Consider the following 26,987-nt stretch of genomic DNA (forward strand, 5'->3'; position numbering starts at 1 on the left):
AGAATAGTCTCTTTTAGCTTTTGCCAGATATCAACTAAATTTAATTGCTTCATAAAACTTAATATAGTCTTTGCTGCTTTAGCTCTTATTACTGTTTTAGTTGATTTATCCAATAATGGATCAAGACAACAACTGATATCTCCTCCTATTTAAACCTTTCCTGCGCTTCCGCTAAGAGTAAAAAAAAATTCTTTATAAAATCTTCATCTTCATTTGGTGCATAAATATTCATGTGTCCACATTTCAAAATAAATCTGGCAATTAATCAAAACACATTTCCCCACAGGATCTATTATGGTATCAAAATGTTTTACTGGTAATTTTTTAAAAAATTAATATACCCACCTCTCTGGCTTTAGAATTAAAAGATGAAGTGATAACTTGGCCCATCCAATCCCTTTTTAATTTAGAATGTTCTTTTTCTGTCAAACGAGTTTCTAGTAAAAACCTTAATCTTTTCCTTTAAATTTTACTATTTAGCCCGTTAACATTAAAACTAAAAAAATTAATTTATTTTTATCATTCATTATCCCAAATCAAAATCTTTTCCAATCCCGTTCTCCCAGGTCTCTATCGACTGAAACCAACTCCTGTGTACATCACTGTCCCTTTAAAAAGAGTTTAAAAAAATCCACGAATAACCAAACAAGAAAATAAATGCTTAAAAAAACTATAAACTCCCCCCCTCCCCCCTCCCCCCCAAAGTGCTGAATAAAAATAAACAGCACTCCCTCCACCATACAGGTCACGGCACCTGCCACAATATGGAGAAATGCAAACTCAGAGAAAGTCAGCTGGGTACTGGACTGGTATATACAAAGACATTGAAAATATGGAGGCTACATGTCAAATATGCCAAAAGTACAGAAACACACAATAAAAAGATGAAATAATTGCCACAGAAGTACCTGCCAGGCTATGGCACACAGTGGGAGCAGACTTGTTCACCGAGAATCAAAAGTGGTATTTAATAGTAGCCGGTTACTACTCTAAGTTTCCATTTGTCAAAAGAGTGAAAGACCTAAGAGCATCAACATCACCTCAGAAATGAGAGCGCACTTTGGTGAACAACAAATACCCGAGTAAGTAATATGTGACAATGGAACATAGTTACATCACAGGAATTCAGAAAGCTGGCTGCAGAGTATGCGTTTGTTATCACTACATCATTCCCATACTATCTCAAAGGTTACAGGTTCAGTGAAAGACAAGTGGAAACTGTGAAAAGCACTAATTAAGTGTCGCAAAACAATGAAGACCCATACCTATCTCTTCTATCATTATGAGCAGCACCTTTAAGGACTGACATGAAGTCCCCAGCAGAACATCTAAATAGCAGGAAATATAAAACAACTCTGCTAAGCAAAACACACCCTCCTAGTCTTCTGGAAGAAGAAGGAGGCCAGCATTATAACAAATATTGCCAGAACTCTTCAGAGGGCAGCATGTTGAAAACATGGACCCCAGCAAAGGTCATCAGAGAAGCTGAGAAACCGAGGTCATACATTGTCGAGACAGGCTCTGGCAATTAGCTGAGGAGGAACAGAATTCACATCCAGCCAAAACAAGATGAGATGAAGCAGAAAGCTTTAATACCAGCAAAGCCTGCAACACCAATATCAAGTGAGGTATTTAGTGAAGAGACCACAACCACTAATTCCAAAACATCAACATATCAGTTGTCAGGTGAAGCACAACAAGCTACATCACCTACTCATGTACCAGCAACACAGAGCCCAATGGTCGCAACCAAATCCACAAGATGGCAAAACAACATACTGCCACCAGTGTGATATCAGTAAGAACTATTTAAAAATAGTTGTGTTAATAAGCTAGTGTACAAGTTCAGTTACTTAATTTGCACTGGAAAGAACATGTTTTAAAAAAACACTACATTTTTCATCATCTTGAGAAGGAGGGATCTTATATAGTCAAGTTAACGAACTATTTTGTAACCGCGCAAGAATACAAATTTCTTACTGTAGTAATTGTAGTGCACCACTGTGGTGCGAATGTATATGTGAGTGTGCGAACAGTTTCCTGAGTGGTGGAAGGCATCAGCAAGTAAAGCCTCTTTTGTTATTTGAATCTTGCATCTCTAAGTTACTTAAAACGCCTCCCAAGTAACACAGAGACATAACACCTCAGAAGAGTTGAAATTCCACTCCTTCTCACACGCCATTATGTTCTGCCACATTTCCAGACTTGAGACAGAATATTTTTAACAATGATTAAAAATTGTAGAAGGGCTTTCTGTTTATTATCTTGAACACAATTTAATAACTCATTATCAAGGCAAGTTGGGAGCAAAAGTGTCTCCAAACTGATCCCACTGCTCTGCTCTCTCCCCACAGTCCCATGTTGGTCCCCATACCGATCCCATTGGTCCCCGCACCGACCCCGCTGCCCCGCGTCGGTCCCCGCACCGTCCCCGCTGCCCCGCGTCGGTCCCCGCGTCGACCCCGCTGCCCCGCGTCGACCCCGCTGCCCCGCGTCGGTCCCCGCGTCGACCCCGCTGCCCCGCGTCGGTCCCTGCGTCGACCCCGCTGCCTCGCGTCGGTCCCCGCGTCGACCCCGCTGCCCTGCGTCGACCCCGCGTCGTTCCCCGCACCGACCCCGCTGCCCCGCGTCGGTCCCCGCACCGACCCCACTGCCCCGCGTCGGTCCCCGCACCGACCCCGCTGCCCCGCGTCGGTCCCCGCACAGACCCCGCTGCCCCGCGTCGGTCCCCGCACCGACCCCTCTGCCCCGCGTCGGTCCCCGCACCGACCCCTCTGCCCCGCGTCGGTCCCCGCACCGACCCCGCTGCCCCGCGTCGGTCCCCGCACCGACCCCGCTGCCCCGCGTCGGTCCCCGCACTGATCCTTGCTTACAAATAAAAAGATTACAAGTACACTATGGTATCCTATATAGCTTTGCTAAGTATATAATATGGTGTTTACACAACGTCCACATCACATAACGCCAAATTTCACAGAATGTATCATGGACATTAAATGGCGCATAACTCTATTGTTATACTCATTTGTTTTGTAGTCCCTTCAAAGTAAAAAAAAACATTTTCCATTGGCCACAGTACAATTAGTTAGAAATTCTATGGATTTCTGCTGAGTTTTGCCAAGATTTGATTTTACTACATTATTTAATCAAAACTGGATGAAAAGCATGGTTTAATTCAATGTCACAGCACGAGATAGTTTGTATGTCATGAAAATGGTGGGATGGGATACAAGTAATTTAAATATACAGACAACAATTCCAGGTGATGTCCAAAGAGCTTCCTAAGTAATTAAAATAAATTATTCCTCTCCTTATTTTGAATCATGCACTTGCTGTACTCACATACCGTCTCTCTGGACTAAATGCTGCAGTTGTATGTTCTTGTTGGTTACTTTGATTAGAATCTTGGTTTATAGCTGTCTCTTTGTTGCAGTTAATCATAGCTAATAATTGAACAAGAGGAAGATTAAGTTAAAATATGATATAAATTTTTAAAAATTTGTTTCTAAACCTTAGCTGAAGCACAACTTTTGCAGCAGTTTAGTAACTTTGCAAAAACCTAGGAAATATCCAAATTGCAATAGGTCTTCATGCAACACATTTGCTGTTATTGATGGTTATATTACCATTTATATTAGAAGCAGCAAGAAAGTCGATAGAAGCAGCAATGGAACATCTAAATTCCAACATCTGCACGTGAGCACAAACAATGCATTTTCTGTTATTGATGGTTATGTTTACCGTTCAGTACAAATTGCAAGCTACCTTTGTGATATTTAAAGTAGCGATTTTCTTCTAAGTGTAACGAATTTTTAAGCAAGATAAAGAAATGTTGCATGGTAATTTCAAAAGGCAAGTGAAAGCCAATGACAATTTGTGGTTGATAATCTTGTCTGGAAAGGGATAACAAGGAAACAGGACATTTATAGGGTTTTTTTTTTGCATTTTCAGAGACAGTTAATTCTTTGTCTTAAAATTGAAATTGTTGAATCTCTGAAGCGCATGTTATTTATTCCATGTGAAGTATAATCAACTAAAAGAGTTTTTCACTTGTTTTCTGAATATCTCCTTTGGTCATCAATCTGTTATATTGACTTTACTTCTGAATATTCTCAATGTCCTCTTTGTGGAAACACAATTAAGTATCAATGAACTGCAATTATCCCAAAAGTCTATCGCCCTTTGAATTAAGTTGCTCTATGCAAGTTCCCTTCTAAATTTCTGTGCATATTCCATGTATTTCAATGGGCTGGAATTGCTTTTTTTTAAAACAAAAAAAATACAGATTTTAAACAATCTCCATTCCAAAGAAAATATGCCAAAGGCATAATTCTTCAAAAACTAAAACCCTGAAATCACTTATTTAAGATAGTTTTTTAAGGCAACCAAGTGCTCATTTTGATATATATCCCATACACCACAAAATTAGGTGATCATATACAAAATAATGTTCCCGACTTGAAGCAGAAGATAGTTTTTCAGATTTTTAATTGATGCAGATTTGCAAAAATGGTTGACTATTTTGACACAAATAGCAAACATCTGGCAAATATCATCAATCTATCCCTCCATTTTCTTCACTCAAAAAAAACAAACCCTTGCAATTCTCTCCTCCAGAGGACTCTGGGGACTCAGGTTGATTTCAATAAAAATCAAGAAGTATATTTTTGAATATGAGAGGAATTTAAGGATTATGGAGATATCATCGGAAAAATTACATTGAGGCAGATAATCAGCAAAAAAATCTTGCTGAATGGACTGGTAGAAATGACCATTTCTGCTCCTATTTTTATGTTCATGTCATATACTGATTTTGTCGGTTTAAAAACAGGCATCCACTGCAAAGAAAACAAGTATTTTAAAATATTAAATATTACACACTATAGACTGCACTTTTGTTAACACTATACTCTATATATTATTTTGTTTTGTACAACCAGTTGTATTCAAGTATAGGCTGGCTTCCCTGAATGGTTTCTCATTGTGTCTTGGTACACATGACAATTCAATTTAAGGAACTCTGGCAACAGTTTGATAGCTTGTATATAACATTATTCTTGAATTATTGTTTCACTGAGAAAACAACTCTCTCTTTATCGTTGGCTGCCAAATGACTGTTCTGGAAACTCCGGAAAACGCATTCATAACAGACAAAAAAAATCTAAGATTTTAACATCTTTTAAAAAAAGTACCTTTGTAAAGAACATCTTCATTATTTCTGGGAGTAACATAACTTTTATTTTCATGGCTTTTCGGAATAACTGGTGTTTTGGCTCTAGGCTGCACAAAGTAATCATTGGTATCCATGTTTTCTTTTATTCGCTTTACATTTTCTTTATTTCTGCATTTCTTTGAAGCAAGCTTTTGTTTAACTGAAGTCTGCAATTGAAAAAGAAATGGCTTAATCATTGGTTCTCATGTAATGAGAAAAATAGCAAACAACTACACTACATGCTTTTATTCAATACAGTATGATTTTTTTCATTAGTTACAACAGATGCCTCTGGAAGATTGATCCAGGTGGTTGGTAAGTATCTTGATACAAAGACTGTTCCTTCTATAAACTCAAGTTGTATTTTCCCCACAATTTGATATTATGATCCTCTTAATGATTTCAAAATGTAAAGTTTTATAAAAAAATTAAATAATACATCATAATGAAAGCAGTGAAAATTTATGCAGACCTTTGCAACTTGGGATGCATCTATAAAAGGAGTGTTTTCAGACACAATGCATTCATCCATAAAGTCCAGTGATCCACACATACAGGGATTTTCATCTTCAAAATCTTCAAAGTTTGTATTCCTTTTTAACTGATAAAACAATTTGCAGTTCAATTAATTATGTAGGGAGTTGTCCAAGACCTCCGTACATCATAAAGCCTCCAATGCTTTTAACTTGAGAGCAGAAAGGGAAGGACAAGAGTGTTGAGACTTAAAACTAATGATTAAAAAAAACAGCACTTTGCACTCAAAATTTTAATTAATTCAATATTTACATGATGTTAAAAAAATATATTAAATAGATGTTAAGAGATGGTTCCAATTAGATTTCTCACCTTCAATTCTGCCAGAGGTGTTGTCACCTGCTGCTTTTCTGCATGAGAGGCCAAGCGGACGGGCTTACCATGGATTTTCTTATGCAATAGTAGAAGATACACTGCAGTTATTCTATCATATTTCCACTAAGAAAACAAAATAATAAACTTAATGTATTGTGTAAAAGGAAGCCTTATATGAACCTATGTACTTTTGCAACATTCAACAATATAGTTTGAATATAATTTTTACAATTTAGTTTATTTTAAGAAGCTAAACCACATCCTGCAGGCCACTAAAGTTGAATAGATTGAAAGATATGATAAAACAAACTAGTGAGTTAGTATAAACTAGGTCAAACCTTCAAAGAGCTTCATTGTAAGATGAAGGAGATTGGAACAAATAAAAAAAAACTATGTAGTAAGGGACCAAATACGATATTCATTACATGCAAAATACAGTATATTTTTGTAAAGTGGTGTACTGTAACTATTAAAAAGCCTTTGAAAATCACCACAGGTGCAAGGAAACAACAGGTGCAAATGTAGTAATTTATGCTAAACTTGAAATTACAGCCAAAGATAAAGTTAGCTAATGCGGCTTCAGGTTCCAAGGTTGCAGGTGAAGTGAGGATTTTTGCAATTGAACCGAATGTAAAATACTGCATAAATGCAAGAGAAAGTGCTAAAATGTTCAAGTCAGTTATACCTTCATTAGCTACTTCAGTGACAAAACTCAATTAAAAAAAAAGCATTTGAGAAAAATAGCAATGAGTTGCGAATAATAATTCTACCAAGGATGGAACTCAAGTCACAAAAGTATTTATGGAAGATACTTTTAAGAACATATAAAGTTGGAACAAGAATGGCCTCTCATTCTTCTCTCTTTGGTGAGTACGGATGAGAAGCATTTATTTAGGACCCTGCCCACATCATCTGGTTCCACACACTGATTATCCCTGTTATCTCCAAGAGGACCCACTTACCCTGACTCACCTTTGGCTCTTTATATACTCTTAGAATGTCTTGGGATACTCCTTAGTCTTACTTTAATGGGTATCTCAAGGACCCTTTTTACACTCTTAAATTCTTTCTTGTCCTCTCCTACACACATATTCCTTGAAAGGTTTCCTCGATTACAGTTCCTCATAGCTACCATACATTTCCTCTCAAAACCTTCAAGATCCTGTGTCATCTAATACTCTCTAATCTTGCCATTTGCCTTTCACCCATAACAGAACATGCTGGCCCTGAACTCTTACTCCCTCTCTTTTAAACCAGTCCCACTTGTGAGCTGTTATTTTACTTGCATTGGCTCCCAATCCTCTTTTCTAGGACCTTTATTATACTTTTATAATTAGCTTTCCCCCAATTCCAAATCTAAACTTAAGACCAATCTTATTCCTTTCCAAAACTACCTTGAAACTTATAAAACTATGGTTATTGTTCCCAAAGTGTTCATTTGCCAACAGTTGCAGCACCTATCTAATTATATTTCTTAAGGATGAATGTAGCCCCATCTCTATGAGTAGAACTATAGAAACATTAAACATTACAGCACAAAAAAGGCCCTTTCAACCCTTCTAGTTTGTGCCAAACCATTTTCTTCTGCTAGTCCCACTGACCTGCACCTAGTCCAAAGCCCTCCATACCTCTCCCATCCAGACACCATTCCAAATTCTTCTTAAATGCTAAAATTGAGCCTACATTTTCCATTTCAGCTGGCAGGTCATTCCACACTCCCACCACTCTGTGTGAAGAAGTTCCCATATGTTTCCACAAACATTTCCCCTTTCACCCTTAACCCATCTCCTCTGGTTTGTACTTCACCTGCCCTCAGTGGAAAAAGCCTAACTATATTTACTGTCCATCCCCCTCATAATTTTAAATACAAATATCAAATCTCTCCTCATTCTTCTATGCTCCAGGGAATAGAATCCTCATCTGTTTAAATCTTTTTCTGTAACTCAATTCCTGAAGTCTAGGCAACATCCTAGTAAATCTTCTCTGCACTCTTTCCATCTTATTGATATCTTTTCTGGAGTTAGGTGGTAAAACTGTACATAATACTCCAAACTTAGCCTCACCAATGTCTTGTATAACTTTATCATAACATCCCAACTCCTATACTGAATCCTTTGATTTATGAAGGCCAATATGCCAAAATTTCTCTTTACAACCCTATGTACCTATGACGACACTTTCAGGAAATTATGTATCTGTATTCCCAGATCCCTCTGTTCTACCACACTTCTCAGTGCCCTACCATTTACTGTGCATGTCCTTCCAAAATGCAACACCTCACATTTGCCTGCTGGTTCAAATCCCTCTGCAAGCTTTGAAACCTTCTTTGCTGTCCACAACACCGCCAATCTTAGCATCATCTGCAAACTTGCTGATCCAATTTACCACATTACCATCCAGATCACTGATATAGATGACAAACAACAATGGTCCCAGCACCAATCCTTGTGGCACACCACTAGTCACAGGCTTCCAGTCTGAGAAGCAATCATCCACCACTACTCTCTGGTAAGCCTGTCTAGCCATTTTCGAATCCAGTTTACTATACCACCATGGATACTGAGTGTCTGATCCTTCCTAACTAACTTCCTGTGTGGAATTTTGTCAAAGGCCTTACTAAAAACCATGTAGACAACATCCACAGCCTTTCCTTCATCTACTATTAAACATGATCTGGGGGGGGTGTGGCGAGATGGCGTAGAACAAGGACATAGAATCTGTCTCTCCCTGACTGGACTAGTTAATGCTCGAAATTTAAAGACTTAAAATATAAAAAAATCTATCAGTCAAAGTACTGTGTTGGGACTGCAAGAAATGAAGAGAGGAAGAGGTCAGAAACCAAAAAAATTAATTATTAAAGTTGTTGAAAAAAGTGAAAAATCTGGGCCTACTGTTTCAAAGAAGCACCAGGATCAATTTTTTATGGAGCCGTAGCCCCAGAGGATGTCTTCAGGGGAATCTGAAAGAAGGTCGGCCTCTCCAAACTCACAATCAATGAAAGATGGTGCCGACGCAGGGAACCTGGCGTTGGCCAGGACATCTGCAGGCACGATGCAATTAGCATGGCCAAGAGTGGTGAGCCGAGCGGGGCTGCGTTGGGGTACAAGTAGGGAAGCGCTTCCGGCAGTGCGCTGATGTGTGGCGACGTGCCGACTGGCGCGCACTACCATGCTATGGGCCCTATGAGCATGCGTCTGACATCGTTTTCCACGAATTCCTGGACAGATTTCACGCTCCAGGGGGGACCCGCTCTGTGTCGCACTGACGAGGTCGGCCAACATGGATTGGGGTCCAAACCTGCAGCAGAGCAGCCAGGGAAGAAGATTTGGTACCAAAAGAAGAAGAGGAGGATGTCGAATATTTGGATAAAGATGACCAGGAGTTATTACTGATGGCAGCAGAAGCAATAGAAGGTCAGCCCAGAACTACAAAAATCACTTCTCCATTTAAATCTGTCACTTCACCTACTTTAACAAATCCTTCACCTGGAACTGATGTGGTTACAATGTTTGAAGAGTTAACCAAGCAAAATGAAAATATATGGCCAATATGACAACTGTTTCCACAATATAGATGAACAATTTATTGAAATAAAAGGGAAAATGTCTTGATATGTGTGGAGAAATTGCTGCTATGAAAGGGGACCTTGATAAATGTCTAATTGAAGTGGATGAAGTACAAGAGAGATGTAAAAAAAGTTGAAGACAGAATGAATCAGGTGGAAGAATCAGTAACAGGATGGGACATGCAAAAGAATATTTTTCTGCAAAAAATTGACTCATTGGAGAATCAAAGTCAACAAAATAATGTAAAAATAGATGGACTTCTTGAAGATTTGAAGCACAGGACCCTACACAATTTTTCTGTAAATGGATTCTGGAAATGTTGGGGAAGGAATCATTCCCAGGAGTGGAATTGGACAGAGCTCATCGAGCGTTAAGAAGGAAGCCATTTCTGGGGCAACCTCCATGAGTGGTTTTAATTAGATGTCTAAGATATCAGGATTGGGAGACGATTTTACAGCTTGCGGTACAGAAAGCCTGTGTTGGTCAGAACCCAATAATGGTTCAGGGTAGCAGGGTTTGCTTTTATGCTGATAAAAGTCAGAGACGCAAGGAGTTTAATCAGGCTAAGACGGTGTTGTGGAAAAAAGGCTACAAATCCGGCAGTGTTGAAGGTGTTTTATGGGCAATATCAGTATCAGTTTTTTGAGAAAGCTCAGGATGCACTAACTTTTGCCAATTCTTTGCCAGATAACAAGTTGAGCTATGACTTCTCCAGGAAACATTGTCAAGGCTAAGAATGGAAATGGTAATAGTTGAAATGCTGGAAGATACTCAATCTCAACTTGGACAATAAAATGATGAACTATATTTCTTTGAAAGTGTGGCGGGGAGAGGTAGATGACCCTGCTGAATTCGAAGTCATCTGCCACTAGTGGTATTGACCACACTCAGTCAACGAGGGGGGTACTGCTTTGCAATTTTTTGGAGGGGGGGGGTTTAATATAAATTTTAAGTTTTGTTTTTGTAGGGGGGGTTTCTTTTTTGTATTTTCTTAATTAGATTTTGGTGGAGGATTTTTTTGTTAAAAAAGGAGCCCAACAGTGTAAGGATTGACTGTGTTGGGTGCCATTTTATAGGGTATAATGAATAATTTGAATTTTTCAACTTTTAATGTTAAGGGGTTAAAACATCCAATAAAACAGAAAAGTATTTTGGACTATGTTAAAAAGTTGAACGTGGATATTGCATTTTTACAAGAAACTCATTTGACAGTCAAAAAACATTTGAAATTGAAATGGATTGGGTAGGTCATGTGATTGCTTCCTTTTTCAATTCAAAAGCCAGAGGGGTTGCGATTTTGATAAATAAAAAAGTACCTTTTGCTTTGGACACTTTTTCTGCTAATGCTGGTATTGACAGTTAATTGTAAAATATTTTTTGAAACTTGGATTTATGCAACAAATGAAGATGAAGTATTTGTTACTGATGCTTTTTTAAATTTGAATCAGTCGAATGAGAATATTCTGATAGGAGGGGATTTCAATTGTCGTTTAAATCCATTGTTGGATAAATCTCCAAAAACTGTGAAGAGAACTAAAATGGCAAGAAAGAATAATTGAGATGATGAGAGATTTGAATTTGGTAGAAATATGGAGGAAATTGAATCCAATTGAAAAAGATTTTTCTTTTTATTCTGCTCGACATAATTCATTTTGTAGAATTGATTTATTTTTAGTTTCAGCACAGCTGCAGGGTAGATTTATTCATGCTGAATATAAAAGTAGAATATTGTCTGATCATTCATTGTTTTTGGCTTCTTGTCTGGGTACTGAGGAGGCAGAGATTGCCTACCATTGGAGATTCAATGAAATGTTATTAAAAAAGCCTGATTCTGTTAAGTATATAAGAGATCAAATAGTTTTTTTTTAAATTTACAAACAAATGAAGGTTCAGTACAGAGTAAATTTGTTTTATGAAAGCATATTTAAGAGGTCAGATTGTTAGTTATACAGCACAAGTTAAAAAACAATATTTGTTAGAGTCAAAATTTGGAAAAAGAAATTGAAACGTTAGAGAAAAAATTTCAGAAGAATTCCACTGAAGATAATAAGATACAATTATCTAAATTAAAACTTCATTATAATACTTTACAATCTTATAAATATGAGAAAATGATTTAGCAATCAAACCAACACTATTATGAGTTGGGTGAAAGAGTGCATAAAGTCTTAGCTTGACAATTGAAAACTGAACAAGCATCAAGAACGATTAATACAATCAGGAAAAATTCAGAGGTTACATATAACATAACAATTTACAGCACGGAAACAGGCCATTAGGCCCTTCTAGTCTGCACCGAACCAAACACCCCTCTCTAGTCCCACCTCCCTGCACAATGCCCATAACCCTCCATCTTCTTCTCATCCATATACCTGTCCAACCTTTTCTTAAATAATACAATTGACTCCGCCGCCACTATTTCTCCCGGAAGCTCATTCCACACGTCTACCACTCTCTGAGTAAAGAAGTTCCCCCTCATGTTACCTCTAAACCTCTGCCCTTTAATTCTTAACTCATGTCCTCTTGTTTTAATCTTTCCTCCTCTTAACGGAAATAGTCTATCCACATCCACTCTGTCTATCCCTTTCATAATCTTAAATACTTCTATCAAATCCCCTCTCAACCTTCTACGCTCCAGGAGTTTTAAAAATTTTATCAAGGTTTGTATACATCTGAGGGTATTCAAGATATAGATCAGATTGATTATTTTTTTATCCAATTTAAATTTACCATAATTGAATGAGACAAATATTAAGAATTTAGATAGTTCATTTACTGATTTGGAATTGAAAAAAGCATTGCAATCGACGCCTGGAGGGAAGTCTCCTGGAGAGGATGGGTTTACAACAGAGTTTTATAAAGAATTTAATGGCTTATTGTTTCCGGTATTTATAGAAGTTTTGAAACAAGCAACTGAAACTGGTTCATTTCCAGAATCTTTTTCAAGGGCATTGATAATTGTTAATCCAAAGAAAGACAGGGACCCTCTAAAAGTGGCTTCATATAGACCAATATCTTTATTAAATGTGGATTATAATATTGTGGTGAAGGTATCAGCTAATAGATTAGCTAACTTTTTAACCAAAATAAGTACATGTTGATCAAGCTGGTTTTATTAAAGGTAGATACTCTGCAGACAATATTATTAAATTGATTTCAATAATTAATGCTTCAAGACAACAAATTAATCAGCCAATGATAGTAGCATTAGATTCAGAAAAAGTTTTCTTTCGGGTTGAGTGGAATTTTTTGTTTAAGGTATGAGAAAGATTTAACTTTGGACCGCTTTTTACTGGCTGGGTTAAAGCTTTGTATACTAGTCCTTCTACAAGAGTAATGACAAATGGACAGATTTCATTGGCATTTAATTTGTTTCGATCGACTAGACAGGGTTGTCCTCTTACACCAGCTTTTTTTTTGCTTTGGTAATAGAACATTTGGCTCAAACTATAAGGCAAGATTTTAGTATTAAAGTAATTATAATAGATGAACAAGAGTATAAAATCAATTTGTTTGCAGATGATGTGTTGATATATTTGACATATCCTAAAGATTCTTTAGAATCTTTACAAAATTTGTTAAATCGATATGGTATGTTTTCAGGTTATAAAGTTAATTGGGGAAAAAAGTGAAATATTACCTATAATCAAGATTATACAGATTGTAGACAAATTACTAAATTTAGATGGTCTAATAAAATTAAATATTTAGGGGTCATAGTGAATAAAGAATATCAGGATTTATATAGTTTAAATTATATACTGTTGTTAAATAAGATTAAAGCTGATTTACATGGATGGAAAGATTTACCATTAAGTTTAATTGGGAGAGTTAATTGTATAAAAATGAATCCCTGCATACAATATCTTTTTCAGTCTATTCCAAGTGTAATACCAAAGAAATTTTTAAAGGAATTAAATAAAGTAATTTGACTATTTTGTGGAAAGGTAAATTGTCAAGAGTTTCTATGCAAAAATTTACATGGCGATATGAATGGGATGGACTTCAATTGCCACATTTTCAAAATTATTATGAGGCGGCACAATTGAAATTTATTAATAGGTGATTTAATATTGAACAACCACCTATGTGGGCAAAAGTTGAATTGGATCAGTTTTGAAAATAAAATGAATCATTTCATTTATAAATGGAACCCTTTATTGTTACAAAAATATAAGTTACCAGTATTGAGACATATAATGGATATTTGGTACAAGCGAAATCAACTTATAGGATCTAAAGGAAAAATTTCAGTAAAATCACTGTTATACCAGAATAAATTAATTCATTTTTCTTTAAATAATCCTTATTTGAAAAATTAGGAAATGAAAGGAATAAGTATAATACAGGATTGTTTTGAGGTAGGTAGATTTTCAACATTTAATAGATTGTGAGCGAAGTTTGGTATTTCATCAAATTCTTTTTTTGCTTATCATCAAGCTCGAGATTTTTTACAAACAAATTTTGGACGGGAATTGGTTTTACCAGGTCTAACGAAATTTGAGATATTAATTGCAGATAAAGGAAATAAGGGGTTTATTTCAGATATGTATCGGTTGTTGCAAAAAAAAAAAGGATAAAATTGATGTATATAAAATGAAGGAGAAATGGAAGAAGGATTTGGATATTATTTTGTCTTGGAAAGAATGGTCAAATATGTGTGTTGACAGTGTTACAAAATTACTTAATGTGAGATATAATATGGTTAATTATAATTTTATGCATCAATTGTATTTAACTCCTGAAAAGTTGAAGAAATATAGTTTTAGTTCATCAGATTTGTGTTTTAGATGTGGGGAACAGAGAGGTACCTTTATGCATTCTGTTTGGGCATGTGGAAATAAAATTTATAAAAATTTTTTTTGAAGACTTTATTTAAAATTTTATAACATGAATACAATAAAGAATTACATTAAAAGAAAAATAGAAAAAAAAAATTAAAAAAGGTATGATTACAATTCTTTTCTTTGGCTTGGCTTCGCAGACGAAGATTTATGGAGGGGGTAAAAAGTCCACGTCAGCTGCAGGCTCGTTTGTGGCTGACAAGTCCGATGCGGGACAGGCAGACACGATTGCAGCGGTTGCAAGGGAAAATTGGTTGGTTGGGGTTGGGTGTTGGGTTTTTCCTCCTTTGCCTTTTGTCAGTGAGGTGGGCTCTGCGGTCTTCTTCAAAGGAGGTTGCTGCCCGCCAAACTGTGAGGCGCCAAGATGCACGGTTTGAGGCGTTATCAGCCCACTGGCGGTGGTCAATGTGGCAGGCACCAAGAGATTTCTTTAGGCAGTCCTTGTACCTTTTCTTTGGTGCACCTCTGTCACGGTGGCCAGTGGAGAGCTCGCCATATAACACGATCTTGGGAAGGCGATGGTCCTCCATTCTGGAGACGTGACCCATCCAGCGCAGCTGGATCTTCAGCAGCGTGGACTCGATGCTGTCGACCTCTGCCATCTCGAGTACTTCGACGTTAGGGGTGTAAGCGCTCCAATGGATGTTGAGGATGGAGCGGAGACAACGCTGGTGGAAACGTTCTAGGAGCTGTAAGTGGTGCCGGTAGAGGACCCATGATTCGGAGCCGAACAGGAGTGTGGGTATGACAACGGCTCTGTATACGCTTATCTTTGTGAGGTTTTTCAGTTGGTTGTTTTTCCAGACTCTTTTGTGTAGTCTTCCAAAGGCGCTATTTGCCTTGGCGAGTCTGTTGTCTATCTCATTGTCGATCCTTGCATCTGATGAAATGGTGCAGCCGAGATAGGTAAACTGGTTGACCGTTTTGAGTTTTGTGTGCCCGATGGAGATGTGGGGGGGCTGGTAGTCATGGTGGGGAGCTGGCTGATGGAGGACCTCAGTTTTCTTCAGGCTGACTTCCAGGCCAAACATTTTGGCAGTTTCCGCAAAGCAGGACGTCAAGCGCTGAAGAGCTGGCTCTGAATGGGCAACTAAAGCGGCATCGTCTGCAAAGAGTAGTTCATGGACAAGTTTCTCTTGTGTCTTGGTGTGAGCTTGCAGGCGCCTCAGATTGAAGAGACTGCCATCCGTGCGGTACCGGATGTAAACAGCGTCTTCATTGTTGGGGTCTTTCATGGCTTGGTTCAGCATCATGCTGAAGAAGATTGAAAAGAGGGTTGGTGCGAGAACACAGCCTTGCTTCACGCCATTGTTAATGGAGAAGGGTTCAGAGAGCTCATTGCTGTATCTGACCCGACCTTGTTGGTTTTCGTGCAGTTGGATAATCATGTTGAGGAACTTTGGGGGACATCCGATGCGCTCTAGTATTTGCCAAAGCCCTTTCCTGCTCATGGTGTCGAAGGCTTTGGTGAGGTCAACAAAGGTGATGTAGAGTCCTTTGTTTTGTTCTCTGCACTTTTCTTGGAGCTGTCTGAGTGCAAAGACCATGTCAGTAGTTCGTCTGTTTGCGCGAAAGCCGCACTGTGATTCTGGGAGAATATTCTCGGCGACACTAGGTATTATTCTATTTAGTAGAATCCTAGCGAAGATTTTGCCTGCAATGGAGAGCAACGTGATTCCCCTGTAGTTTGAGCAGTCTGATTTCTCGTCTTTGTTTTTGTTAAGGGTGATGATGGTGGCATCACGAAGATCCTGAGGCAGTTTACCTTGGTCCCAACAAAGCTTGAAAAACTCATGCAGTTTGGCATGCAGAGTTTTGCCGCCAGCCTTCCAGACTTCTGGGGGGATTCCATCCATACCTGCTGCTTTGCCACTTTTCAGTTGTTCGATTGCCTTATATGTCTCATCCAGGGTGGGAACCTCATCCAGCTCTAGCCTTAGGGGCTGTTGAGGGAGCTGGAGCAGGGCGGAATCTTGGACTGAGCGGTTGGCACTGAAAAGAGATTGGAAGTGTTCTGACCATCGGTTGAGGATGGAGATCTTGTCGCTGAGGAGGACTTTGCCGTCTGAGCTGCGCAGCGGGCTTTGGACTTGGGGTGAGGGGCCGTACACAGCCTTTAGAGCCTCGTAGAAACCCCTGAAGTCGCCAATGTCCGCGCTGAGCTGTGTTCGTTTGGCGAGGCTAGTCCACCACTCATTTTGGATCTCCCGGAGTTTGCGCTGAAGATGGCTGCATGCGCGACGGAAGGCTTGTTTCTTCTCTGGACAGGACGGCTTTGTAAGGTGAGCCTGGTGGGCAGCTCGCTTCTTTGCCAGCAGCTCCTGGATTTCCTGGCTGTTTTCGTCAAACAAGTCCTTGTTTTTCCTGGAGGAGAAGCCCAGTACCTCTTCAGTGGATTGCAGTATGGTAGTCTTCAACTGATCCCAGAGGGTTTCAGGGGACGGGTCCGTGAGGCGGGTTGCAACGTCGAGCTTTGCTTTGAGGTTTGCCTGGAAGTTTCCTCTCGCTTCGTCTGACTGCAGGTTTCCAACATTGAACCTCTTTCTGGGGGCTTTATTGTTCCTGGGCTTTGGCTTGAAGTGAAGGTTGAGCTTGCAGCGAACCAGCCGGTGGTCAGTGTGGCATTCCGCGCTAGGCATGACCCTGGTGTGGAGCACATCTCGTTTGTCACTTTCTCGCACCAGGATGTAGTCCAGGAGGTGCCAGTGTTTGGATCGGGGATGCATCCAGGTGGTCTTAAGGCTGTCCCTCTGCTGAAAAAGGGTGTTTGTAATGACAAGTCGCTGTTCTGCGCAGAGCTCCAACAGGAGGCGCCCATTGTCGTTGCACTTGCCGACGCCATGCTTGCCCAGGATTCCTGGCCAGGTTTCTGAGTCTTTGCCGACACGAGCGTTGAAGTCGCCCAGGATGACAACCTTGTCGGCTGTAGGGGTACGTTGGATGAGGTTGCGCAGGTCGGTGTAGAACTTGTTCTTTTCTGCTGGTTCCGCCTGGAGGGTTGGAGCATAGACACTGATGAGGGTGATGTGACGCTTGTTTTGAAGTGGGAGTCGCATGGACATGATTCGGTCCGAGAGGCCTGTCGGAAGGTTTTCGAGTTTGGAGGCAATGAAGCTCTTGACCATGAAGCCTACACCAGATAGGCGTCGTTCATCCGAAGGCTTGCCAGACCAGTAGAGTGTGTAGCCTGCGCCGCGTTCTTGGAGGCTGCCTACATCTGCCAGGCGGACTTCACTGAGAGCGGCTATGTCGATGTCAAGTCTGAGGAGTTCATGTGCAATGAGGGCAGACCGACGTTCAGGTCGGTGGCTGTCAGCCTTGTCTAGCATGGTTCTGATGTTCCAGCATGCTAGCTTGAGTTTGTGAGCATCTTTTGAGGGGGAGGACGTGGAGGGGGAGGACGTGGAGGGGGAGGACGTGGAGGGGGAGGACGTGGAGGGGGAGGACGTGGAGGGGGAGGACGTGGAGGGGGAGGACGTGGAGGGGGAGGACGTGGAGGGGGAGGACGTGGAGGGGGAGGACGTGGAGGGGGAGGACGTGGAGGGGGAGGACGTGGAGGGGGAGGACGTGGAGGGGGAGGACGTGGAGGGGGAGGACGTGGAGGGGGAGGACGTGGAGGGGGAGGACGTGGAGGGGGAGGACGTGGAGGGGGAGGACGTGGAGGGGGAGGACGTGGAGGGGGAGGACGTGGAGGGGGAGGACGTGGAGGGGGAGGACGTGGAGGGGGAGGACGTGGAGGGGGAGGACGTGGAGGGGGAGGACGTGGAGGGGGAGGACGTGGAGGGGGAGGACGTGGAGGGGGAGGACGTGGAGGGGGAGGACGTGGAGGGGGAGGACGTGGAGGGGGAGGACGTGGAGGGGGAGGACGTGGAGGGGGAGGACGTGGAGGGGGAGGACGTGGAGGGGGAGGACGTGGAGGGGGAGGACGTGGAGGGGGAGGACGTGGAGGGGGAGGACGTGGAGGGGGAGGACGTGGAGGGGGAGGACGTGGAGGGGGAGGACGTGGAGGGGGAGGACGTGGAGGGGGAGGACGTGGAGGGGGAGGACGTGGAGGGGGAGGACGTGGAGGGGGAGGACGTGGAGGGGGAGGACGTGGAGGGGGAGGACGTGGAGGGGGAGGACGTGGAGGGGGAGGACGTGGAGGGGGAGGACGTGGAGGGGGAGGACGTGGAGGGGGAGGACGTGGAGGGGGAGGACGTGGAGGGGGAGGACGTGGAGGGGGAGGACGTGGAGGGGGAGGACGTGGAGGGGGAGGACGTGGAGGGGGAGGACGTGGAGGGGGAGGACGTGGAGGGGGAGGACGTGGAGGGGGAGGACGTGGAGGGGGAGGACGTGGAGGGGGAGGACGTGGAGGGGGAGGACGTGGAGGGGGAGGACGTGGAGGGGGAGGACGTGGAGGGGGAGGACGTGGAGGGGGAGGACGTGGAGGGGGAGGACGTGGAGGGGGAGGACGTGGAGGGGGAGGACGTGGAGGGGGAGGACGTGGAGGGGGAGGACGTGGAGGGGGAGGACGTGGAGGGGGAGGACGTGGAGGGGGAGGACGTGGAGGGGGAGGACGTGGAGGGGGAGGACGTGGAGGGGGAGGACGTGGAGGGGGAGGACGTGGAGGGGGAGGACGTGGAGGGGGAGGACGTGGAGGGGGAGGACGTGGAGGGGGAGGACGTGGAGGGGGAGGACGTGGAGGGGGAGGACGTGGAGGGGGAGGACGTGGAGGGGGAGGACGTGGAGGGGGAGGACGTGGAGGGGGAGGACGTGGAGGGGGAGGACGTGGAGGGGGAGGACGTGGAGGGGGAGGACGTGGAGGGGGAGGACGTGGAGGGGGAGGACGTGGAGGGGGAGGACGTGGAGGGGGAGGACGTGGAGGGGGAGGACGTGGAGGGGGAGGACGTGGAGGGGGAGGACGTGGAGGGGGAGGACGTGGAGGGGGAGGACGTGGAGGGGGAGGACGTGGAGGGGGAGGACGTGGAGGGGGAGGACGTGGAGGGGGAGGACGTGGAGGGGGAGGACGTGGAGGGGGAGGACGTGGAGGGGGAGGACGTGGAGGGGGAGGACGTGGAGGGGGAGGACGTGGAGGGGGAGGACGTGGAGGGGGAGGACGTGGAGGGGGAGGACGTGGAGGGGGAGGACGTGGAGGGGGAGGACGTGGACCTGTCCTCGGGCCTGCGCAAAGGAGCTTTTAGGTGGAGTGCAGTGCGCGCAGTACTGGCCCCACCCTTTACACCCATGGTTCATGTGCCGTGGCCAAGCAAGCTGGGACGTGGCAGCGAGGTCCTTGGGTCGTAGGTTTTATATCGGAGTGGCCTTCTCCTATGCAGGTTTCTTACCCGGGCTGGAGGGGCCTGCCTCCCCTCCTAGGTCGGTCCATACTGCCCGGACCGGGGCCGAGGCCGCCGCAGTTCACCCTGTGCCTGGATTGGGGCCGCCGCCTCCCACTCTCTGCCCGGATCGGGGCCTTCGCCTGCCCCATTCGACCGAGGCCGGGGCCGCCGTCTCCCCCTTGCTCCTGCCCGGATCGGGGCCGCCGCCGTCTACCCTTCGCCCGGACCGGGGCCGGGGCCGCTGCTGCTCTCCCTGTGCCCGGACTGGGGCCGCCGCCTCCCACTCCCTGTCCGGACCGGGGCCTCTGCCTGCCTCATTCGACCGAGGCCGGGGCCGCCGTCTTGTAATATGATTACAATATTACATCAGAAAACTACACAAAATAACCCCCCCGTTAATTGTAACACAATATTAATAGTCTAACTTAAAATTAGTCCAACCCTCCCCCCCAAAATAAAGAGTGAAGAGTTAATAAAATTGACAATATTATATATGGAAAAAAATACCCCCTTACAAAAAAAAGATAAAACTTAACCTAAAAAAAATTCTAACAACACAAAAAAAATTGTCAATACTAAAATATTACACTTAAACATATATCTTACACTCAATAAAACACAACAACAAAAAACAAACAAAAGGAAAAAGAGAGAAAAAAAGAAACCCCCCCCAAAAAAAACCCTTAATTCCCCTTTGAAATTACAACCAAAAACTAAAAAAAATAAAAAGTTATATATAAAAAAAATTTAATTATTTAAAAAAGATAATAAAAAAAGCTTCACTCCCTAACCCAAAAATTAAAAAGAAAAAAAAAACAGGTCGGAGGTCACAATTACCTCCTCCTGTTTAAACCGCCTAATGCGGTAACTCCCCCAAAATATTGGGTGTGAGATAACTCACACGCAGCTGATGACTTCTGGAAATTGGTGCCCAACCAGTTCCCTCTCCCAACTCCCATCACTATTTAAAATCTTAACAAAAAAATAATAACATTTTTATTTTTATTTTTTTCAAAATCAACTTTGCCATTGCGACCACCGTTTCTTCCATTTCTTCCAGAAATCAAATTCCTTTCTTGCAGCTCTGCCCTCTTTGGAGACCATGGAGGACTATGTCGTTCCTGGATTTGCTTAATTGGTAAAGACTGAGAAAAATCCATAGCCTCTTTAGGATTATCAAAGAACTTTGGTTGATATCCATCCTGAAAAATCTTCAGTACCGCAGGGTATCTAAATGTTGCCTTGTATCCTTTTTTCCACAATAATTCTTTCACAGTATTAAATTCACGTAGTTGAAACATAATTTCCTGACTCAAATCCGGATAGAAGAAAACACGATTACTCTGAACCATCAAAGGAGATCTGTTTTGCTGTGCATTTCGAATAGCCATACGTAAAATAGTCTCTCTATCACAGTAATTTAAACAGCGAACCAGAAAAGGTCTTGGATTCTGTCCTGAAAAAGGTCTCCTTCTCAAAGCTCTATGAGCCTGCTCCAATATTAAACCTTCAGGAAACTTATCTTGTCCCAACACTTGTGGAATCCATTCAGTGAAAAATTTTCTTGGATCTGGCCCTTCCATGCCTTCTGGCAAGCTGACAATTTTCACATTATTCGGTCTGGATTGGTTCTCCAAATAATCAACCTTTTTTGCTAAATTTTTATTCTGAATCTGTAGCGTTTCTATTGTTTTATTCACATCTTGCAATTGATCTTGTACATCAGATAATGCTTGATCACACATCTCGTCTTTCAATAGTTTCGACTTTAAAAGCTCCATAATCAGCCATCTGTTGAGTATTGACATCCACCAATGCATTAACCTTAGAAGTATGATTATTCATAGAATCACCTAAATGCATCATTGAAGAAAATATCTTATGTTCAAGACTCTTGAAAAGTACATCAACATCAGTAGATCCAGAAATGGTGGGATCCATTTCACGCTGAGTCGTGGCTTTTTGTAAACAAGCAGGCTCAGATAATTTCAGAAAATATAATTTTTTAACAATCTGTTGATGTTTCCTTTTACTTTTTTTTTTAAACAAATGTACCATTAGGTATTAATTCAATACCTCATACTATTTATAAACTTTTTAAAAAAGTTTTAACGGGCACTTAAAGACAAAACAATAAGTTAGAGTCAGGAGAGGACTGGAAGGCACGTCTGTTCCTTAAGCCATCTTGCCACGCCTCCAAATTTATAAAATTTTTGAGAGATTTATTTAAAATTGATTTGCAATTGGATCCAATGATGTGTTTATTAGGCTATATGAATGTATTATTGTCAAGGTTGCAAATGGATAAACCACAATTAGCTTGTATACGATTAAGGTTAGCAGTAGCAAGAAAATGTATAGCTATTACGTGGAAAAATGATGTAGATTTAAGTATCCAAAGATGGCATAGTGAATTACAATCATGTCTATATTTGAAAAAATAACTTACAATCTGCAAAATAATAATTTTTTTTGGTTAAGATGTGGAGTTTATATTTAGAACATATGGCTATAGATCTTAAGTAAACGATATGTACAGAGTTGTCATCCCAAACAGCTAATATTAAATATCTGGATTTAAAAAGTTAAAGCTCTGAGGGAGGTGGGTTGGGAGGGGATAGTTAGATGGGGGGGATGGGGGAAGGGGAGCTTTGTGGGTTTTATTGTAAGCTGTATTTTTTTTGTTATGTTTATAGTTTTATAAAATCTTTAAATAAAATTTTCCAAAAAAAAATGACCTATCAAGCACAAAGCCATGTTGACTATACATAATCAGTTTCTGGCTTTCCAAACATTTGTGTATCCAATTGCTTAGAACACCTTCCAATAATTTACTTACCGCTGACATCAGGTTCACTGGCCTATAATTTCCAGGGTTACTTTTGCACCCTTTTTTAAACAATGGAACAATCGGAGCAATCCCCCAATCCTCCGGCACCAGACCCTTGGCCAAGGACATTTTAGATATTTCTGCCAGAGACCCTGCTGTTTCTATACTAGCCTCTCTCAAGGTCTAAGGGAATATCTTGTCAGGCCCTGGTGATTTATACACCCTTATTTGCTTTAAGACAGCAAGTACTTCCTCCTCTTTAATCTGTATAAGTTCCATGACTTCACTGGTCGTTTTTTTTTACTTCCAACAACTCTGTGGCGTTTTCCTGAGTGAATCTTGATGAAATAAAAACATTTAAGATCTCCCACATCTCTTTTGGCTCCATACAAAACCCACCACTCTGGTCTTCAAGGGGAACAATTATGTCAATTACTATCCTTTTGCTCTTAAAATACCTGTAGAAACCCTTAGGATTTTCCTTCACATTGTCTGCCAAAGGAAACCTCGTCTATTTTTAACCTTCTTGATTTCTTTCTCGAGGTTTTTACTTGCAATTCTTTACACTCCTCAATTACCTAATTTGCTCAATGTTGCTCATACCTGCTATACACCTCGCTCTTCTTCTGAACCAGATCCCCAATATCCCTTGAAAACCACGGTTCCCTGAGCTTGCTAACCTTTCCTTTAATCCCAACGGAAACATACAAATTCTGTACTCTTAAAATTTCATCTTCGCAGGTCCTTGCCTGAAAACAACTCATCCCAATCCACGCATTCTAGATCTTTTCCTCAAAATTGGCCTTTCTCCAATTTAGAATCTGAACTAACCTTCTCCATAATTAACTTGAAACTAATGGAATTATGATCACTACCCAAAATGTTCTCCTACACATACTTCTATCACTTGTCCTATCTCATTCCCCATTAGGAGATCCAGTATTGCACTACCTCTAGTTGGTACCTCTATATACCTATTTAGAAAACTTTCTTGAACATATTTGGCAAACTCCAAGCCATCCAGCTCTTTTAGAGTATGGGAGTTCCTATCAATATATGGAAAGTTAAAATCTCCTTATGTTTCCAGCAGTTGTCTGCTATCTCTCTACAGATTTGCTCCTCCAACTTTTGTTGGCTATTGGTTGGTCTATATAACAGTCACATGAGTGTGTTCATCATTTCCCATTCCTCATCCCATATAGCCTCCAGTCTGTCCTGCCTGAGCACAGCTGTGATATTTTCAATGCCAAGCAATGCCATTCCTCCCCCTTTCATTCCCCCCCATCACATCTAAAGCAATGGAAGCCTAGAACATTGAGCTGCCAGACCTGCCTCTCCTGCAATCAAGCTTCACGAATGGCCACAATATCATATTCTATCAATCCAAGCTCTAAGCTCGCCTGCCTTTCCAACAATACTCCTCGCATTGAAATAGATGTATCTGAGAATATTTCCACCACGTACAACCCGTTGACTTCTAACAATATATACAATTTTTGCAACATCTTTTCCCTCCTCCAATTCTCTATCTGCTCTGGCACTCTGGTTCCCATCCCCCAGTAAATCTAGTTTAAACCCACCAGAGCAGCACTAGCAAACCTTTCCAGAAGGTTATTAGAAAAATGATAATTTCTCATCGAATTGTAGTAAAACCAAAAAAAATTGATCAGATAGCAAATTTCAGTCTGTGTTTAACAAGTGTGTCAACAAGTAGGCAGTGTCATTGTACTATTCAATTAATTTGAAATATTTGACCCAATAAAAAGTGCCTGGATTCAGATAATAGATGCAAATAATTTTTTTAAAATGCATTTCTGGAATCCAAATTGGAAGCACAATGAAGTTAATATAATGTAATTGGATGTGGTATTAAACTTTTAACAATAAGCAGTGAACTACATTAAAAAAGGATGGAGTGAAATTTTGTTTGCCAAACATCGTTCAAGCATTTTTATGACTAAGACCATAGTTCACCACTGCATTCCTTGCCAAAAATAGAAAGACTCTGGGTTAGTTATTTGTCTCATAGATTACTATTGAGGTTATGAACTTGAGCACCTTAAATTTCACTCAGCTATATCACATGGTTGCAATTAAATGGAGAATCCTCTCACAATACTGAGAACAAAAATAAAGAACAATTGAAATTCAGTTTCCCAATACCTGTAATAGAGTATTATAGAAAATTAACAACATTGTAGAGATTCATACCTCTGAAACCAAACTGGACATGCTCTTTTTGGAGCATTTGAAGAACACTGATAGTTTGGTTAAGCAATCCTCATCAAGATGGTCAATCTAGAAACGCAAAACATTCAAGAAAAAATAGTGCATTGTTCAATGTGCAAAGTTTGCAATGTATAAAATGCATTCTGATGTCATAATTATTGGTACATTAAAGCAATACCACTTTTCTATATTATAGGATTGTTTAAGAAAAGTTTGTTTTTTTAAGAATAAATGAAAATCTTACCGAGATCTGACTTTGCAAATGAAAACAACATTCTTCACAGCTTTTTTAATTTTGCCCTTTCATTTAAAGAAATGAATTTCAATACTACACAAATCTTCTGCAATTAGAAATTGGAGCCCCCACTTTTAATGTTGGTAATTATGCAAATGATAGAGATAGCTTATACAAAAACAATGCTGTGTAGAGTTAATTGCATTAGACCAAAGATGGTTAAGAAAATAAATATTCAAAATTCAGAAGTTTTGATCAGTTGAAATGAGAATTAAAAGATTTGTTGCATTTTGACAAGACTGGAATCAAAAATAAAACTGATGCAGAAATTAAAGATGCAATAAAAAATTTTCTTTCATTTTACTCATGAGGATGAATTGGTTTTTAGAATGAACTCTCGGAAATAGTATGAGATTGAATAACTTTGGGGGAAAAAAAGGAAAATGAGAGTGCTTCTAGAGAGTGGATGTGGGTAAAGTGAACAGAATTGTCCTCTGCTGTGGTGTAAAATTCATATTCTTGCTTGTTTTACTTCACCAGTTTTTCATGCCTAAAAATAGTTCACACTACAGAAGATCTCCTGTCCAACACAATTACACATTATTTTTGCTCACAGATGTTGTTCATTGGGTAATGGATATTTAAGATGAAAGAGACTAACTGAAGTTTGTTTTTAAAAAAAATTACATTTGAAGTTTTGAGATAATCCAATAACAAAGACTTTTACAGTTGGCTTTGTTTTGTCTTTTGATTCTTGGTCCTAGTTATGCAAACAACTTTTGTAGAACACAAAAAACTGTCCTCTTTAATATCCAGTTCACCCATTCAATGAGCTCCTGAGAATTCATGTGGTACTGCCCACAACAGATCTCAAATGGAAGGTTGATGTGGTGATTTGAGTCATGACTACAATTCCACTTTGGTTCATTTAGCAGTTTTCAGTTATAAATGGTTATTATCTCAATGACCTGTGTAGCTTGTGTTGTTCATTTTTGTTGCAAATAAAAGCCTGTGATCTCTGCTGCAGGATCAGTAAATATATTTGCGCTCTACACAATTCATCCAAAGTTCCTTCCATCTAGATAACGGGAACACAAATTCTGGCAGCCTGCTGTAATTTAAAATCTTTTGTGAAAGTTTTGTCATGAGTTTAATTGGCAATAGCAACCTGCCCGTATTTTTTTAAAAATCACGTGGAGACAAGGTGGTGTTGGCCAGATATGGCAGAAGAGCATCTGACAGTTGAGTACCACAAGGCTACTGCTGCTGGTGGTACATCCCTTATGACATTCCAGCCCATTTTTAAATAACTTTTAGCCTGTTTTAGTTAGGCAATGCTGATATATAATAGCAAAATCCAAAATGATGCCCACCTATTTTGGAAGAGGTTTATGGAAAAGAGATCTTGTACAGAAGAGTCAGAATTTTACAGCAGAGATAGAATATCTGGCTCAATTTGTCCAAGATGTCCACCTACAATTGTTCCATTTACCTGCATTTGTCCCATGTCCCTATAAACCTTTCTTATACGTGTATCCATCTAAATGCTTTTTGTTAAAAAAAATGGTGCAATTAAACAAGGAAAATCATAATTTTTTTTGAGCATCCTTTCTGTTTTGTGGAATGTCATCATGTCTAGCTTGAACTGCTGGTGCTAGGAACAAAATAACTTCCAGTAGTTGTAAGTTAATTTGGAGAATACTATTTGATGGTCATGTCAGAACATAGATGCACTTCTTAGATTTATTACCAAGTCCATCTGCTGGATAGAGATAGTTCCAACTTGTGTAAGCACTGACATTATTGCAAGCTGCTGTTGTGTTCAGGTTCATCAGGTCATCTTGCCATGAAATTAGATATTACTTGTGATTGTTAACCAGGATGGTGATAATCCTGTGCAATTT

The 26,987-nt window shown here is 41.0% G+C and overlaps 1 protein-coding gene across 4 annotated transcripts in view; it reads right to left on the reverse strand.

Moving 5' to 3' along the window:
• The window catches only part of melk (maternal embryonic leucine zipper kinase), a 121,406-nt gene that overhangs the window by 46,039 nt on the left and 48,380 nt on the right, over nt 1-26,987 (reverse strand). For 3 of the 4 annotated variants that reach the window (XM_069925946.1, XM_069925926.1, XM_069925954.1), the window contains 5 exons: nt 24,831-24,917; nt 6,059-6,184; nt 5,685-5,813; nt 5,193-5,379; nt 3,347-3,443 (listed from right to left, as the gene is read on the reverse strand). In XM_069925946.1, the coding sequence (XP_069782047.1) occupies nt 3,347-3,443; nt 5,193-5,379; nt 5,685-5,813; nt 6,059-6,184; nt 24,831-24,917 (626 nt within the window). The remainder of the gene's footprint in view (nt 1-3,346; nt 3,444-5,192; nt 5,380-5,684; nt 5,814-6,058; nt 6,185-24,830; nt 24,918-26,987) is intronic. The other variant, XM_069925936.1, reaches the window with a different exon arrangement.

This window comes from Narcine bancroftii, chromosome 1 (assembly GCF_036971445.1).
Source record: "Narcine bancroftii isolate sNarBan1 chromosome 1, sNarBan1.hap1, whole genome shotgun sequence".
Taxonomy (NCBI): Eukaryota; Metazoa; Chordata; class Chondrichthyes; order Torpediniformes; family Narcinidae; genus Narcine; species Narcine bancroftii.